General features: G+C 38.4%; 1 protein-coding gene across 2 annotated transcripts; it reads left to right on the top strand.

Annotated features, from left to right (window-relative positions):
* On the top strand, positions 1-15009 carry LOC145496186 (folliculin-interacting protein 1-like). 2 transcript variants are annotated; one of them, XM_081475843.1, is made up of 25 exons: positions 1-544; positions 635-667; positions 2250-2367; positions 2655-2750; positions 3102-3202; positions 3623-3691; positions 4483-4610; positions 4900-4998; positions 5148-5290; positions 5718-5797; positions 5945-6068; positions 6579-6635; positions 7138-7253; positions 7470-7587; positions 7897-7949; positions 8504-9634; positions 10353-10388; positions 10736-10789; positions 10916-11012; positions 11587-11648; positions 12442-12489; positions 13017-13116; positions 13371-13421; positions 13629-13696; positions 14109-15009. In XM_081475843.1, the coding sequence occupies exons 1-25, from the start codon at positions 480-482 to the stop codon at positions 14185-14187; spliced, it is 3126 nt and encodes a 1041-aa protein (XP_081331969.1). In that variant the 5' UTR covers positions 1-479; the 3' UTR covers positions 14188-15009. The 2 variants fall into 2 exon arrangements, with proteins under 2 accessions (XP_081331969.1, XP_081331970.1); XM_081475844.1 differs by having other exon boundaries at positions 2-544; positions 2250-2340.
* The last annotated feature ends 1307 nt before the right edge of the window (positions 15010-16316 follow it).

Genomic DNA, 16316 nt, shown 5'->3' with positions numbered 1-16316 from the left:
ACGTGAGTTGAGAGGTCCAAAAAAGAAACAAATCCTTGCGAAAACGACTTTATCGTGACTCAGCCAAAAACACCACATGACTTAAATAAGCCCAGAGACGATGTATCTCACGAGCACGTGTGCCGAGTTGCGTTCTTTTTGACACGATTTTCTTCGCTAGTAAAATCCATCCGTGAAAGAATCTGAAATGTCTGTAAATCTGTTACAAAACGAGTTAAAATGTCCAAGTTTGGAAAAAATTGAGGAAACGCTCTGAGTCACGCGCTAGTCACTAGACCACTGTAATTTATGTGGGTAGATTTCGCAACCAATCAGATGACAGTGAATTTTTCCCGCCAAGTTTTTACCAATCACGTGCGGTCAAAACGTGTTTTGGAACGTCATGTGACTCTCAATCCCTTCTCCCTTTTCTCCTTCTTTTCCCTGTGCCGTCGTACGTGATATGTGGGAGATGTGGTTTGGACCGAAAAGAACTGCCAATGTTGTCGAAAATATTCTCTTTTGGATCTCGAAAAACTGGCAAAAAGCACAGCGATGTCGAAGCGTAAGTTTGGTGTCTCAAACACTGCGTTTTGTCGTTTAAGGATTATCTTATAACGACCGCTAACATTTGTTTTGCATTTGTACACCGCAGTGAAACGCCAGACGAATTTTGCGCCACGAAAAGGTAGGTTATAAAATGCTAACGTGGCATAAATTTACCAGTCTGTGACAGTCGTTCTTTAGTCGAAATATCAGTATTAACGGTTTTAACCGCCGGTTGAGTTTGAGTATTTATTGAGTGTTTCCCTGTGGGTCGTCAGTTCGTGACTGGAGTAACTTGCCTGCGAATAAAACCATTTTGCAATCCGTATGTATAGAGTACTCTTCGATTGATTTCGACCCACGAAAAACGATTTTAAAATATCAACAGGCGCATAAATTCGAGAAGACTGTGGAGTACATGACATTTTACTCTATCGTTTGAAACAGCGAGTCAATCAACTTTTGTTTAACGAGTATCGTCCCGAATCGCGAAGACAATTCTAGAAGCATTTATCAATGAGTCAGAAAACGACATGTTTATGCAAATTCTTACTCCGTCATTGTAGTGAAAATTCCAAGGCTAAACCCGCTTAAACATTTGGAACTTTTTTGTTATCGATTAATCGAGTTAACCTTATTTTATGGGAGCCAGTTGAGCACGGGATACAAACTTTAACTGTATTTTTCCCATGCAATATCGCTTTTATTGACGGTATAATTACCAATTTAAATGGCCAGCTACTATTTGTTTGAATTGGACAGGAGCTAGATCCGAAATTCAAAGACCAGTGACTCTGAAAAATGCCGGAAAAACCATACAGACGTTAGCAAGCGAGTAGTATCTGCATGACCTTCAAAACTCCACCAGATAAATTTTTGACATATCTCAACCGCCGCTATTGTAATGCATGGTTACCCTTTAGTGGAGGACAAAGGTCGATTGGTCTGTAGTGATTATCAAGCTTATGTCTGTGGAATATTTCACTGTAGGACTAACTTTTGATACAGAATGACCTGTAGCTTGGCTAGTACACGCTCAGATTAGGTTAAGAATGTTGACATGATCACCAAATTGTGTCGTCGTCTTCTGTGTTCAGTCACTTTCTAAATACAATGTGTGATTTCTAAAACATCCTGTTGTCTGGAGTAACAAAGCTATAAACAACTTCAGTGATGCAAGTAATTACAGTTGCAAAGTTATTGTTGATTTTCATCTGACATTGTGAAAGTCCTAAGATGTTTTAAACTTTTCATCCTACAAAAGCTATTCTTTTAATTCAGACATTCAGTGCTTCATTTTGCAAATAAAGCAGTTTGAATTTGTGATGTCCGAGATGACCGAGTTTTGAAATTGTAAGAATGATAATTACATTTACGTGTTACGACAGGAATAACTGACCTGAAAAAGTTTCAAAATGTGATAATATTGTAGTGATTTGAACCTGCTTCTTGTACATATTTATAGACAAGCACACCACAAATTATTTGTGCCCCAAACAGGGACACAAGCATGCTGAACATGCTAAAACTGTTATCTACTCAAAGTAGCTTCAAGCCAAGTAAATCAAGTCAATCATATTCAACTGAGAAACTCAGTCATTGGGAGAGAGAACATGTATATTGTGTGCCTTGAGATAGAGAAGCTTGTCTGAGTGTAAACTGTCAACATCCATAAATATTTAAGGTACAAACAGTTAAACCATCTTTTTACTATTTTTGTACAGGCCATTTCCACAGTTGGCTCAAGATCAGATAAGAATTCTGGTGTTCAGGGATTGTGATCGCAAGGGGAAGACCTTGCTGTTTGACTCCAAGGCAATTACACAGGATTTGAATCAGCAGGTTAGATCAGTAATGCAACTCTGCAATTGTAACGTATTATTGCATGCATTAGTACTACTGTATGAATTAAAGCTGTTTAATGAACTGCACACACACAAAAAAACAACAACATGCACAGACGGTGACTAATGTTTTGTCTTGAGCCAGCATCTTCAGATCTCACAGATGCCTGCAGGACACAAGCTTTTAAATTCAATAGGTGCACAGTTTGAAACAACTTCTTATTGCTGAAAGGTTTGCATTACCAAAGTGGCATTCCAATAAAAGTTTTTTATTGATGTGACTAGGATGTAGGTCAAACCAAAGGCACTGATGCAGAGCAAGGAAGCAAGAGGTTATCTGGAGGTCCAAGGATGGACCCAGCGCCCCGACCAAAATTACAGGTTAGCAATACATAGGTTTAGAGAGCATGGGGTGGATGGATGGAAGTAGGCACCTATTTATCAGTGGAAACAGTGTGCAAAGAAACTGTCTGATAGCCCAGAACCCAAAGATTTTTTTTGTCAGATTTTAGATTTTATCCATCACCTCTGCTGATGAGTAAATTAGAAGCTTCTAGACATTTTATTAAGAGAGGCGATTCAATTGTCAAATGGAATATAATTCTTTTTGCACCCTGTCAGAAAGTGTATTATTGATAAAAATTACTTCTTTTCTTGCTTTATTGTAGTTGTCATGTCCCGACTACTGCTATAATATTAATATGATTGTAATCTGTTTTTCTGTCATTTTAGCATTCACGCCCAAGTCACGATGCCAAAATGCTTGGAGAAATGATATTTGGCTCTGTGGCGATGACTTACAAAGGACAGACTGTCAAAGTTCATGAAATAAGGTACGTCCAGTGTCAGTGGGGTATTGAGTAGTGGATCTCTAAGGTTCATTATAACATTTGTTTTAAGCATTCTATTTTGATAATGCAGGCAATATCACCAGTTGATGAACGCCTGCCGGCTTCACATTGTACAGTAGATATTAACAGGAGAAATTACATGTGCTGGGATACACTCTTTTGGGGGATTTCATTTCTAAAGCATGGGTTTCTTCAAGGGTCGGGCACTGAAAAAATTGAGTTATTGTGAGGATGATTTTGCCTGCCGGTTTGATAATCAAGAGGAAAGTTTTTCTTACAAAGAAGTTTGGTTCAAAAAGTTTTGCCCTGAAAATGTTAATGAAGCCCCTGCTAATGCAGCAGAAAAAAAATTGAATACCATCCAATGACTAATGGCTGTAATTATTGATTGTTGTATTCTAGAACTCCGCATCAGCTTCTACTGACAAATGTCTTTGCTGTTAAACCAAGAATTGTCATGCCCAACTGCTGGTAAGTGATCTGGAAAATTTCACTGTGATGTACACTCTACATTGTAATGTCAACCATCTGACCAATGTACTGAAGGTCATCAAAGTATGACCCATTTTCAAAGCCCCCTTTCGGTGTCAAGATCTGAACAAATGTTGACCTTTTCCCATGAGATCCTCTTCAATGTAGAAGTGAGTGTCATTGAAGTGGTTAGAGTGTTGAAGTCTGGACCAAACAGTCCACCCCAAGAGTAGGCCATGATCATCATGTTTTTGTTCTTAGACAAGACACAACTCTTGTGACACTGCCCTTCCACCAAGGGTCACATTTTTGTCAGGAAACCTGACAAAATTTTGGGCATGTGGTTTTGCTGTACCTGCCATGGCCAGCATCCCTTGTAGGAGAGTGATCTTTGTGTGTCACCTGATTTTTTAAGGACTGAAGTCTTGACTTGATAATCTAGCCATGGACGCATATGCTTGTAGCAAGTTGATGACCTTTGATCTGATTCATGTATTAGACTTTGGACTATACAGGACTCTTCCTTGGATGGCACAGCTTGGCCATCAGGTGAAAGTTTTGAGGGAATCAGGGCTGTCACTAATGGTCATAAACCATAACGTCTGTTGTAGCTCAGGATCATTGCTTGATTTTTCCCTGATCCTACGGTTTAAATTGCCTGTTGTTGATAGAATTCACCCCCAAAGTAACAAGTTTGTTATGGTTGTGGAGAACAAGACTGCAGGTGACTTTAAACTGAGTGACAGCACTGGGAATACTAACCTTAATTGATTTTGCTGTAATTATTACAGTGATGGCAATGACTTCCTAAGTTCCAGTAGTCAAGTAGATTCAGTGTTGGATGAAAGTACAAGGATAGAACCAGACTGTGCATCACTGTCGCCACAGAGTAGTTTTTCCAAAGAAGATTCAGGTCTTGGTTAGTATGTACTAATGGTGTATATAAATACCTTTATTGGTCACCCCATTAAAAATGGTTTTTGACCAGCAATTACAATCAAAGTGAAAGATGTGAAAGCTAGTGTAGATAAACAAATGAATAGAGAAAAATCTAGTAAACAAATCTTAGAATTTTTTGAACGTTATTGTTATAAAAATTTGCTAAAATTTTTACTAACAATTTATTAACAATGTAGTGATAGTTTTAGCCAGTCAGAGTAAATAACTCTTTCCACACAGTCAATCACCTGTTGAATGTTTTCCTTCAGGAACTTCATCTAAACCAATGGCTGTTCCAGGATCTTCACCAATAGTTGTTATTGATCATGATACTGATGAAGACAGTGGCTTCACGGCATCTGTTGAAAGTAAGTTACTTACTTTATAGATTGAGCAAGAAGTTGATCGAGAGATATAGAAAACATTTTCTGTGCTTATCTTCTGCTGTTGCATAAGAACATGAATGGAAGTTTGGGAGAACATATCTTCAACAGTTTGTTGTATAATTTCTTTCCAGGTAATTATCTGGAAGAAACTCTGTCATCGCTTTTTCTGTCAGCCTCCTCACCTTGTGGTAGCTATCACAGGCGTCTTCATCGCAGCCAGGTCACCAGTATTGACCACAGTTTTGGAAGAAAGAGCGAAGAATTAGCTGAAGAAGTGAGTAGATGTTGAATGAATGTGGTGAAAATGCATTGTTCTGTGAATCCAGTTATTGTTGGTGTTAGATAATCTGTTTCTTAGGGGGAATGCACCTAACATACATGTACTGGAATAATTATTTTACTTCTTCAACTTTAGCTTTAGTGACATGTAGTTTCATGCACATCTGTCTGGGCAGCATGTCTCTGCTTGAAATTCCAGTTTTGATTTCTACTTTCCTTTAAAAATTTTGCCTTTTAAGACTGCCCTTCCCCTTGGAATTTCTGGGGTGGGTATATTCTCTAGAACCACACATTGTAGACCTAAAGAACAGTATCTTAAATGTAGGCCTACAGAAAAGTATCTTAAATTGTGTTACAAGGTCTCTCAACAATTATGTACTATAGAATTATTTAATCTTTTGGCATGATTTTATTTGTAACAGGTTTCTCCTCTCATGAGACGCAGGCCAAAGTTGGGTATTGGAATCATTTTTGCGCTTGGTGACAATGAAGAAAAGAGCAGGTACGTACAGTAATAAGTAATAATAACCTTTTTGTTTAGAATGCCAAGGTGATTTGTCTAGCACCTTCTTACACCTTCTTGTATTTACTCTTTGGAATTACTAGAAGGCTGACAGATTTCTGCATGTTGCTCTTTGTATCATTTCAGAGCCCTGCAAGGTTTCTTTTTTGCCCATTTCCCTCTGTTTGAGTCACATGTGAAGCGTTTGAGACTGGCTGTAGAAAATGCTTGCTTCTTGAAAACAAAGTCATTTTCAAGTCAAGTAATTGAGGTAAGGCATGCAATTAATACCATTGTAGACGTTAAGATAAGGATTAAATTATAATTTTTTGGCAGATTCTTCTCCATTTAAGGAAATTCAAAAAGTTATTTTGAAACCTTTCTTACAGACAGTACTATGCATCTTATGATAATTATGTTCAAAGTAGTTTTGTCGCATTTTGTAGAGGATAACATTGTCATCTTCTCTTTAATTGGAAAATTTGGCTGCTTAGTGGTGAGAGCACTCACCTCCCAACAGTGTAACGTGAGTTTGAACCCAGCCTGGTGCCATTTTTTGTTTCAATATGTTGATTGGCTCGTGCCTTGCTCCATGGGTTTCCTCTCGCTCCTACTCCAGTTTTCCTTTCACTCAGAAAACCAACATTTTCAAATTCCCTTTTTACCTACATGCATGACCTGCATGAAAACCAGCTACATTGTACATGTATCACTGATGTGGCTACTTCTCTTAAATTCTTTTTTGAAATTCATGAAATCTAATTGTTATTAATATCAACAGGCAGTACAGGCGTTCAGAGAGAACATCCACAACCTTCTGGCAGCACCAAGACTCAAGGTAGGGCATACATGTCTAATGTGGTTGGAATGCCAATATCATTTTATTTTTTTCTGAATATTAGAAGTGATGTTATTTTAATTAACATTTCTATGTATCCAACATCATTATCAAGAATGAAAATTCATTTAATTACTGGGTAATATCAAAGTTGTTGAAAGACTTCAGTAAGGCATTAAATTAAATATATATATATATAAAAAAACATAATCAAGAGGCTTTTACACAATTTATTATCATTTTTTCGTTAATTTAATTTATTTAATTCTCTGCATTTTAACTTTGATTGACCAAACTGGAAATCCCTAAGAATACACTGTCAGTAGTTTTGCCATCCTATTTGGGTATAAAAGTTTTCAAGAAATGACTACGGAGTGCATACAATTTTTGTTACAAGCTATTAGAATAGGGACCATGCACACTGGAATGGTATACACCAACATACATGTGACTAGTTTTCGTTCACTTTTAACATTTTTACCTTTTTGTTATTTTTCTCCAGGAGCCTGTGTGGTTAAACATGATGACACATTCTTCACACCGCTCTCATCTGTGTGAGAAATTCATGGTTCAGTTGATTGATTGCCTCAGAATTGGAAACAGCAGAGAAACTAACTTGTAAGTTATGCAGTCACTATTTATAGCCAATAATCCAACTAATTAGAAAAAAAATTGATCATTTTGTTCAGTTGTAAGGTAAAATTAATAATTTAGTTGAGCTTGTAGGAAATGATTGACATGTTCTGGGAGAAGCCCTTGTGACAACTGCAGAACATCTTGTTTTGTCATTTTATGCTAATGTGTAAACTGTTTTTATTTTTTATTTTTTACCAGTTTCATGGCTTCAGTACTGACTGCTGTTTTGCAATACCACCTTGCTTGGGTGTCGACGGTGATGCCTGCTGGGGCGGCTCCTAGCCGGGCTTATCTGGATAAACATTCATCCAAAACTGTAAGTTATTTTTCTTGAATTCTTTTGTTTGTTACAACTGTGTATCTCAACATTTATTGCCATTAAGATTTTAAGATAAAATGTAAAAGGAACATCTGTACAAACATACACCTATACCTAAGTCGCTTCTTGAAGTCCTACTTGGGATTATTGTAAGTCCGAATTTTGATGAATATTCAAAAACACAACTTGAAGTATTGATCACTTTTCATGTTGAGTAGCCTTTCCTAACCTTACTGTATGCTCCACTAACAGGAGCAAAGAGGATAAGATTCAGTTTTAGTTATTTCGTTGTCATTTTGTTAACAGCTGGATCTTCTTGCTCAGTCGCATCCTTACAATCCATTGTGGGCACAGCTGGGGTAAGATAATTGTCAATACTGATTTCCTTGCAAATGTCACAGGTTTGTTAAAGTACAAATGTACATCTGTCTTTGAGAAAATTGAGTGGCAGTGATATGCCGATTTTTTCAAACCCCTTAGGGTAGTGTTAATCAGCTGGATAAAGTTGGAAGGTTGGAAAAACTTTGGGTAAATTTCTCTGGCTAATAGTTTTGCAAAGGAAAAAAAAAAATTACTTCCAATAGTCAGGAGGTTCGAAAAATTGAAGTTTCAAAAAAAGGAATTCCACTGTACTTTTAGAATGTCTAAAGTTAGTCATACTTGTGTCATCAGGACAAAGAGGAAAAATCAATGAAATGCCTCTTCCAGGAACATCATTTTATTTATCAGCCAGGGGGCAATTTTTTATAATTGACTATTAAATATTTTAAGCAAAGTGAGGAAATATTGCGTATTTTCTAACATGATCATCAGCCATCTGTCCAATGGGATGTGTATCAAGAATTATTATTAATTAAATAACTACATGTACATGTATTTCTAAAACATGTTTTCCCGAATATTGTTTTTGTAGGGACTTGTATGGGGCAATTGGATTTCCCCTCAGAGTTGCAAGAACTGTTGTTGTTGGAAAAGATTCCAATCTTGTTGCCCAAGTGTTAGATGTTCTTAGCTATTTTATTAGATGTACAGAAGTGTTTGAACATGTACAGAAAAGAGATGATGACAGCAGAGATGTTACGCACGACAAAGTCTCCAATTTTGGAGAAGATAGTAGCTGTTCCCAGTGTGGAACCAAGTCTTTTACTGAAAGTGACTTCTCTGGAAAAACGTGTAGTTTAACCAGCGAGACTGTAATTATTTGTACTAAATGCAAACAAAATTGTGATGGAAAGTGTACACTACAAGGTGAACTTAAAGACAAAGGGGAGAAAGAATCTTTACATGAACAGATTTTAACACAGCTACAAGTCACACATGGTGTAACGCAATGCTTGAATTGTAGTTCAAGAATCAACGGCACTTCTTTGCAGAAGCTTCCTAACATTGAAATATTGCAGTCTAACTGCACATGTAACAAGATATCTACTGTTGGAGTTCAAAAAGAATTGAAACATTTTATTAAGGATGTGAATTTGTTGACTATGACCAATCACCATTTTAACACTTTTCAATGCTATTGCTGCAAGAATTCAACTGGAGTTGATCACGTCTTGTCCAAAGGAACAAAGTTTAAATGCTACTGTGCGCCAGACTGTGATTCTAACAATCATCACGGAAAACAGTTTTCCAATGAACTCTATTGCATCAATTGTCTTGAGAAACTTCATCAATCTTTGCAGAAATGCAAGGGTGACCACCAGACCAAAACAAATGACTCTCTAGCAAGGATTGCAAAAATTTCACAGGCTGTTCAAAGCCAGGACATTTTAGGTGACTGTAATGGACACACAGACAATCGTATCTCTGAGACAGACAGTTGTGTCTCAGATGACACTGATACAGCATCAGTTAGAAGTAGCGCATTAGACAAACTTGATGTGGAAGAGACTATTGCATCCTATGGACGAAGTGGCTCAGCTGACTCAGGCATTCACCAAAGTCCATTAAATTCACCCTTCATTCAGCAACCTGTGGATTTTCCAAATATCATCTCGCATCAAGGAGAAGATGAACAGATTCCAGAGGAACTTCCTCTTCCAAGGTACGGCACTGACCCGCATAATGCATCCACTCTGAGATAACAACTGGGGGAACAAATGTTCTGTTTGATTGAAGCCGACATGAAGAGTTCTTTTAATGATCAACAGTACTGTTAATCACTTGTTTATTTGATATTAATAGAGAATTCAGGCTGGTTGACTCATGAGTTCTTTAAGTTGGCACTAAAATACAATGTGGAGTGATCAAGAGTAATTTTCCTTACATGTACAAAGCAAAACTTGTTCGGTTGTGGTCTATCAGTGAGTGATAACAAGGCTAAATAATCAGATCTGCAGATTTACAGCTGTAGAACTGAAGACCAGGGTGTTCTACTTAGTAATACATGTACATGTTATTGTATATCCAGTCAAAAACTTGTGTTACAACTGAGTACTCTTGTTAACTCAGTAATGGTAATATTATTTAGAATATTGATCTTGTACATCATGTATGCAATTGATTCTCTTTTTCCTGAATGACAGATGACAGCTTCAGTGCTGCTTATGTAAATAGTTTTGTAATGCTCATACAATGCAGGACAGTTTGGGAGTTGTCCTTTGAGTGTGGGTCTACATTTACTTAATAACCGTGACAGCTGTACACATGTAACTTATGCCATCCTTTTTATTACCTCATTCCAGAAGTCCAAAGTACTCCTTGCTTCCCCTTTATTGGTTCCAAACATAGATCAATTTTTATTTTTATTTTTATTTTTTCAGGATAGAGGATGTGAACTCTTGTCCAAGCCCTGACAGGTGAGAGATTTGTTAAGTGCAATGTGCTCTCTGTCTTTTATAAAACTCCCTGTTCACCATGAATAAATTGCATGATCATGTAACAGTTCACTCAGGGGTTGTGTCAAAAGCCATTTCCCTCTCATGGGCCAGCCTTGGATCTTGTGTAGAGAGTGCTGAATTTTGTCGAAGTAGATTTTGTCAGTGGCTGCCTAACATCTTTCTCAGCCATTCCACTAGTTAAGATTTTCCAGAGCCTATGCTAATTTTATAACTAATGGCATATTTTTAGTTGATGTAAGATGGTGTTGTAAACACAGTTTTGCTGTTCATTGGTTTATGCTAAAACTAATTTGTTTTATTTGCAGTAAATCAGATGAATGGAGAAACTTCAACAATTTTGGACGATCTATGTTTGCTGGGTCAGTTGACAGAGGTTCTTTGTATTGCTGTTGCTGTATATTTGTATATTGATTGCAAATTATTTTTGTTGCATCAGTAAACACCTCTGGAAACCTTTCTTATTTTCACTATTCTGTTGTCGGCAGTGTTGTGGACAGTTATTTACCTGACCTGGTTCTTCAAGGCGTTCAAGATAACAACTTTCGTGGAAGTTTGTCAACTGACTTGAAGTTTACATTACAGGTACAAGTGATTTGAATTAACAGTCTACTGTGAACCAGCTGATGTTATTAGTCAGTGCATTTGCTTGCTCCCAAGAAATATCACTGGTGTAGAAGACCACGTGATCCCTTTGTCTTGAGTCTATTATTTGATAAAAGACCATTTTGGTATTCTCAATATTGGACTGGAACTGGCTTGCAACTGAGGCCTATGCAGGGAGTCTTTTCAAATGCAAATGCATTTATATCTTTGTAATGATATTCCCCTGCAAGCTAGTTGCAGTCCAATACCAAGAATACAAATATGGCCTATTCCTGGTGCAAAATTTACTCTGTTACCTTAGCATGGCAGACCCATAGGTTTTGTTGTGAACTTGACCCAGATGCAAGGGCTTGCTCAATGCCTTTTAGCATTTCTGCATCAAAGCATGTATGTTAATATCCATCACCAGATGAGAAACGTGACTTGACAATGTAACTATATTTGCATGGCCTCATGCAAGATACCTTGTCATCCAATCAGAGTATGTGTTAGAAATATGACCATTCTATCAAAGCTGTATTAAATCATCACGACTTTATACTTTGTGTTAAAGCATTCAGTTGTTGATGATCCAGTATCTGAAGCCGTGTGTATCATTGCCAACACAGACAAATGGTGAGTCAGCTTTGCTGTTTCTTGCAATTTGTACCAGCAGTCTCTATGGTCTCCTTTGCAATCATTATTTGAGTCGTCAGGCAATGCTTCGAGAAGAAGCATTGCCTGGTGATGCAGTTAAGCATTGCCCCTGAAAAGTGAAGCCTTGGAGACAACAGGCTCATAGCTGCTGGGGCTTATCCCAGTTTCTGTAGCATTAAGCGGCTGGGAGTATTTCTACTCCCCCTGGACGGGATGCTAGTCCATCTTAGGTCACTCCTGTGCAATTTTTTAGATTTCCCAACAATTCGCCGGTACCCATTTATCCCTGGGTGGAGAGAGGCACTATGAAAGTTGAGTGTCTTGCCCAAGAACACAACACAGTGTCCCCAGCCAGGACTCGAACCCGGCCTGCTCGATCCAGGGACGAGTGCACTAACCATGAGGCCAACGCACCTCCACATTGCCCCTGAAGGAGGCTTAATTTTGTATGACATGGAGAGAATTGGGGAAAACATAATGCCAGCTTGGTTGCTATAATATGTTTATTATGTGCTTGTAGTTAATTCAGTACACTTGAGCTTGTAGCCATGAAGTGTTGTGTGACACAAGGGTGGTTAGATCACTGTGGAGAGCCAGAGACTGAAAGGTTCAGCCTGTCTGTGTTCCTGGGTAAGGCACTCTACATGCACAGTGGGGATTGAGTGACCTGTAAAGGGAAACAGTCTGGCTACGTAGGGGTGGTGGGGGCTAATGGTTGGTATGTTGCCTTTGACATCAGTACACAAGTCATGACTGTTTGGTTTTCTTTTAGGACTTGTGAGGTTGTCTCTGTGAAGAAGAACAAGAAACAGCCAGCGAGGTAAAACAACACCTTTATTATGTGAGATTTTTGACGGGATAACATGTACACTTTCTAAGTCTGGCAATATCAGTGACCTGACAATTAATATTTTATATGCCAAATTAATGTAAATCAGTTCTGGGCCTGATCATTAAAAGTGCAATAATAAAATCCAAGATAAGCATAAATGTTGACACAAGTTTTCCAGTGAAGTTTAAACCGGCATGCAGGGTTTTGTCCTTCGTTTTGGACCTCGGCTTATCTCAAACTGTTCAAATTATAAGCAGCAGAAACTTTTGTAAAAGAGGAATAAACCCTTGACGAAGTTCTTTTCAGATTACTGTTAATTAGCAAATTCCAAGAACAACTTGTCTCTGAATTCAGGTTGAATGTAAATTAATTTTGGACAATCAATTCTTAAATTATTAGAATCAGGTTACTTTAGTTGCCATGGGTAATTTTAGGAGAATTTAGACTTAAACGTAGTGACTTAAAGAGCAAGTGCCATGTTTTCTAATTTTTTTTTCATCTGTGTTACTTTTTAGTGATTCTCCTCATGTACAACAAGTTGAAGTGTCCAACTTGGTTTTCTCTATGCTATCTTCACTAAGTGGTCTCTGGGATATTAAGATGTCTGCTGAGTTTGTAAGTGCTTAATATAAAGATTGACTTTTTGCTCTCTTTGACAGTAATTTGCAACAATTTTTTCTTCAAATTAATACTTCTGAAATAAAGTTCAGTAGAAGAACTTGTCTTTTTTTGTTTTCACTTATAATCAATCAATAATACAATACAATCCTTAATTTATCCACGCAACATTTAGGAGTAATAAAAACTCGTGAAAACATATGAGTGCTAAAAAATGGAAACAATTTTCAATGTTTTTTCACTTTTTTTAGTGTCTCATGCACTTGGAGGATAAACTGAAAGAAATCTACTTGAAAAGCAAGGTAAGGTGACTCGTAACTGAAGTCAATGAGTGTGACAAGTTTACCCAAGGTACTGCAATTTTGAATGTTTGGAATTATTTTGCTGTCTCTCAAAGCTCTTAAGAAACGTTGTGTGACGATTCCAGCAAGGCATGCAAACGGTGACGACCCATTTCGGGCTGTACAGTAAAAGAACAAAGAATGAAAAATAATTCTTTTCGGTTACAGGTTATAACAGAAAGACTGAGAGACAGAAGGAAGGCGTTGACTCGTGACGATCTCACAAAAATGCTGAGGTAAGATTTCATAGGGCATGAAATTTAGGTTGGTGTTACACACGAAGATTGACAAATCGAAATTCCTGTTTTTCATTTTGCCCAGGGGCGCATCGTCGCTTGTAGTCTCTTTTCTATCATGCCATGTAAGACCCGCCGTTGTGACCTGCGGTAGTCTCCTCCGCAACCTTTTTTTAAGTCGTTGGTCACGCCATGTTGCTTCTTGCGTGACGACCCAAATGCCAAAGGAGATACGTAAGATCACAAATCGCATAACTTCCCCTTTCCTTTGTAACGCAAGACGGGGAGGTTACGGGCCATTCCTTTACCCCCTACCCCCATCCCGGTAGCATACCTTCAAGACTATGAATAGGAACACAGATTTGTTTCAATTGTAAATTCTTATTGTTTTTGTTCCAATTTTTTTTTTCAGTGTGGATGATAATGACGTGCCGTTGCTGCTGGCAGTAGCTAGTACCCATTCCCCACAGAGCATGCCACTGGTCAGCTGAGCACCAAATTAAATGGTTTTGAAAAAAGAGCTTCAATAAAGACGTCTAGCCGTAGATGGCGTGACTCTACGTAACCAGCTGTAGCTGGATGTTGAGCACAGTATCGCATACTTCGCGCTTGAATCTTAAACAATACTTATTCATGAGTCCCGATATATTATGTTATTTAGATCAATTATTTAATGGAGAGCTTATTCCTTCGACCATTTAATAATTGCACTTATTTGAAACTTTCATTTGTTCACTTTTTTAACTGCAAAAATAATGTAGTCCGTCAAAATTTCATGTGAGAAACGTGACCATGACAATTTCACTGTCACTAGCGTGACGTATTGCTATAGCTTTCATTTCAAAGTAACGTTTTCCGTATGCTTGTGACATTTGTAACAGCAGAGCAGCTGGAGTAATTCGTCAAAAACAGACTTGATTGTTGATATTCCCACAATGTCAAGTTATAGTGTAGCTTCAGAATTTGTCTTTTGTGTCAAAGATATGTGCATAATATTTTTGTCTAAAAAGTGCTTAACGATCATTTTGCATTTGTAAAACAAGAAGTTTCTTACTTTTTTGTTGGGTATTTGGGGTATGTTTGCAAAACAACTCTTGGAAAACGGTACAGTACAAATATCAACGAAAGCCGCGCCTATGTAATTATACAAACATAGAGAAGCCTTTGAGATATTTTCTCAGGGAAATGGCTAACATTTTTGTACTTGTTTCTATTGAAAAGCTGTAATGACTGAAAACGTGTGAACACAGCATTTCTTGTACTACCAGCGATATTGTGGCTCTGTAGCAACAAATAAAATGTTTATTGCTTAAGTCCAACGCTTTAATGTCTACACGAGTCCAGCGATCGTTAACAGATTGCTTACGCCAATCCAACCAACCAACAACCGCTTGTCGGTCAAACGAGGTCAACTGGGTGCGAGACTCATGAGAAACTTGCACGAGCATGGGTATGACGTCATTATTAATGTAGACATACCCCGAGGTAATATCGTTCCCAGATCTCTTCGCCACAAATTTTTCTACCATTTTCGACACTGAGTGTTTACAGCCTTCAGAGCAGAAAAACGTACGACGCAGTTTTCTACGCATCCCTAGCCCCAGTCGACCCCAGAGGTCTTCTCTTGCGCATGACGGACGGCGCAGCCGGTCACACCCGGCGTACATGGCGTGACACTGCGTAACCAGCTGTGGTGTACATTGCCTTTATTGTCTCGAAGTGACAGATCGTTTACACCTATCCAGCCAAGCAAACAAAGTGACGGACGGCGTACCCCAGACCTTTCGCACCCGGTCAAGAAAGCGAAGGGTCTAGAGTCGAGAATGGGCTCTGTTTGGAAAGAGCGGCGGACTACTCTAATAAGGACCTCGAGGATGTCGCTCGGTTGATTCATTTATACTTGGGCATTCTTTTCGGCATTTCACTGCTAACAAAGTAAGTCTTCCACTGCCTGCTGAGAGGCTCTCTCGCTTATATATTCAGTGGCTTGCTTATATGGATGCAAATATCTAAAGAGTGCTCGTTAAGAAAATGTGTCCTCGCACAGAAATTGCTTTACTATCGCGGGAAAATATAGAGTTCGAAAACCGTCTTCAGGTTAATTTTGTCCAAAAAGAATTGATTCCCCACGAGAACGATACACCAGCTTTTCATTAATGACGTTAAAATGTTTCTACTTACCGTGAAAATTGGGAAAGCATGCAAAGTTCGTAACTTTTTTTTAAAGGGAATCCTCCCCCCCCCCCTCCCGAGGGGAGAAGGGGGATTCTCATAAACCAATGACAGGATGCTCGTCGTTTCTTGGGGGGTTAAAAAAGCGGTTTTGTTACGTCTTACGGTGTTCAGCCTCGAACGGTCCACAACTGAAGCTTTTGTGGTACCTTTTAGGGTATTGAGCCGATAAAATATGACAGCAGATATATATGTTATTGGCCGGTTGGGAGGTCCGTATAGTGAAAAACTGTGACCGAGGTCTGGGAAATGTTCAGTTTTGTTGATTAATAGTTTATGGAAATGTAAAAAAAGGCGAAAGATTGACGACTACCGCTAATTCGTTCACGAAAATAGATCAACACGACGGATTGCACCCGCTGTGGCGGTCCGGACGAGAAACTTCCGC

Source organism: Orbicella franksi, chromosome 8 (genome assembly GCF_964199315.1).
Source record: "Orbicella franksi chromosome 8, jaOrbFran1.1, whole genome shotgun sequence".
NCBI lineage: Eukaryota > Metazoa > Cnidaria > Anthozoa > Scleractinia > Merulinidae > Orbicella > Orbicella franksi.
Note: the sequence above shows the minus strand (reverse complement) of the source record. Positions and strands in the feature narration are given on the sequence as shown.

Coding starts and splice junctions, on each gene's coding strand:
- LOC145496186 (XM_081475843.1), top strand. CDS start 480: ATGTTGTCGAAAATATTCTCTTTTGGATCTCGAAAAACTGGCAAAAAG. Junction 3,203..3,622: donor GTCAAAGTTCATGAAATAAG/GTACGTCCAGTG, acceptor GTTGTATTCTAG/AACTCCGCATCAGCTTCTAC. Junction 13,117..13,370: donor TTAAGATGTCTGCTGAGTTT/GTAAGTGCTTAA, acceptor CACTTTTTTTAG/TGTCTCATGCACTTGGAGGA.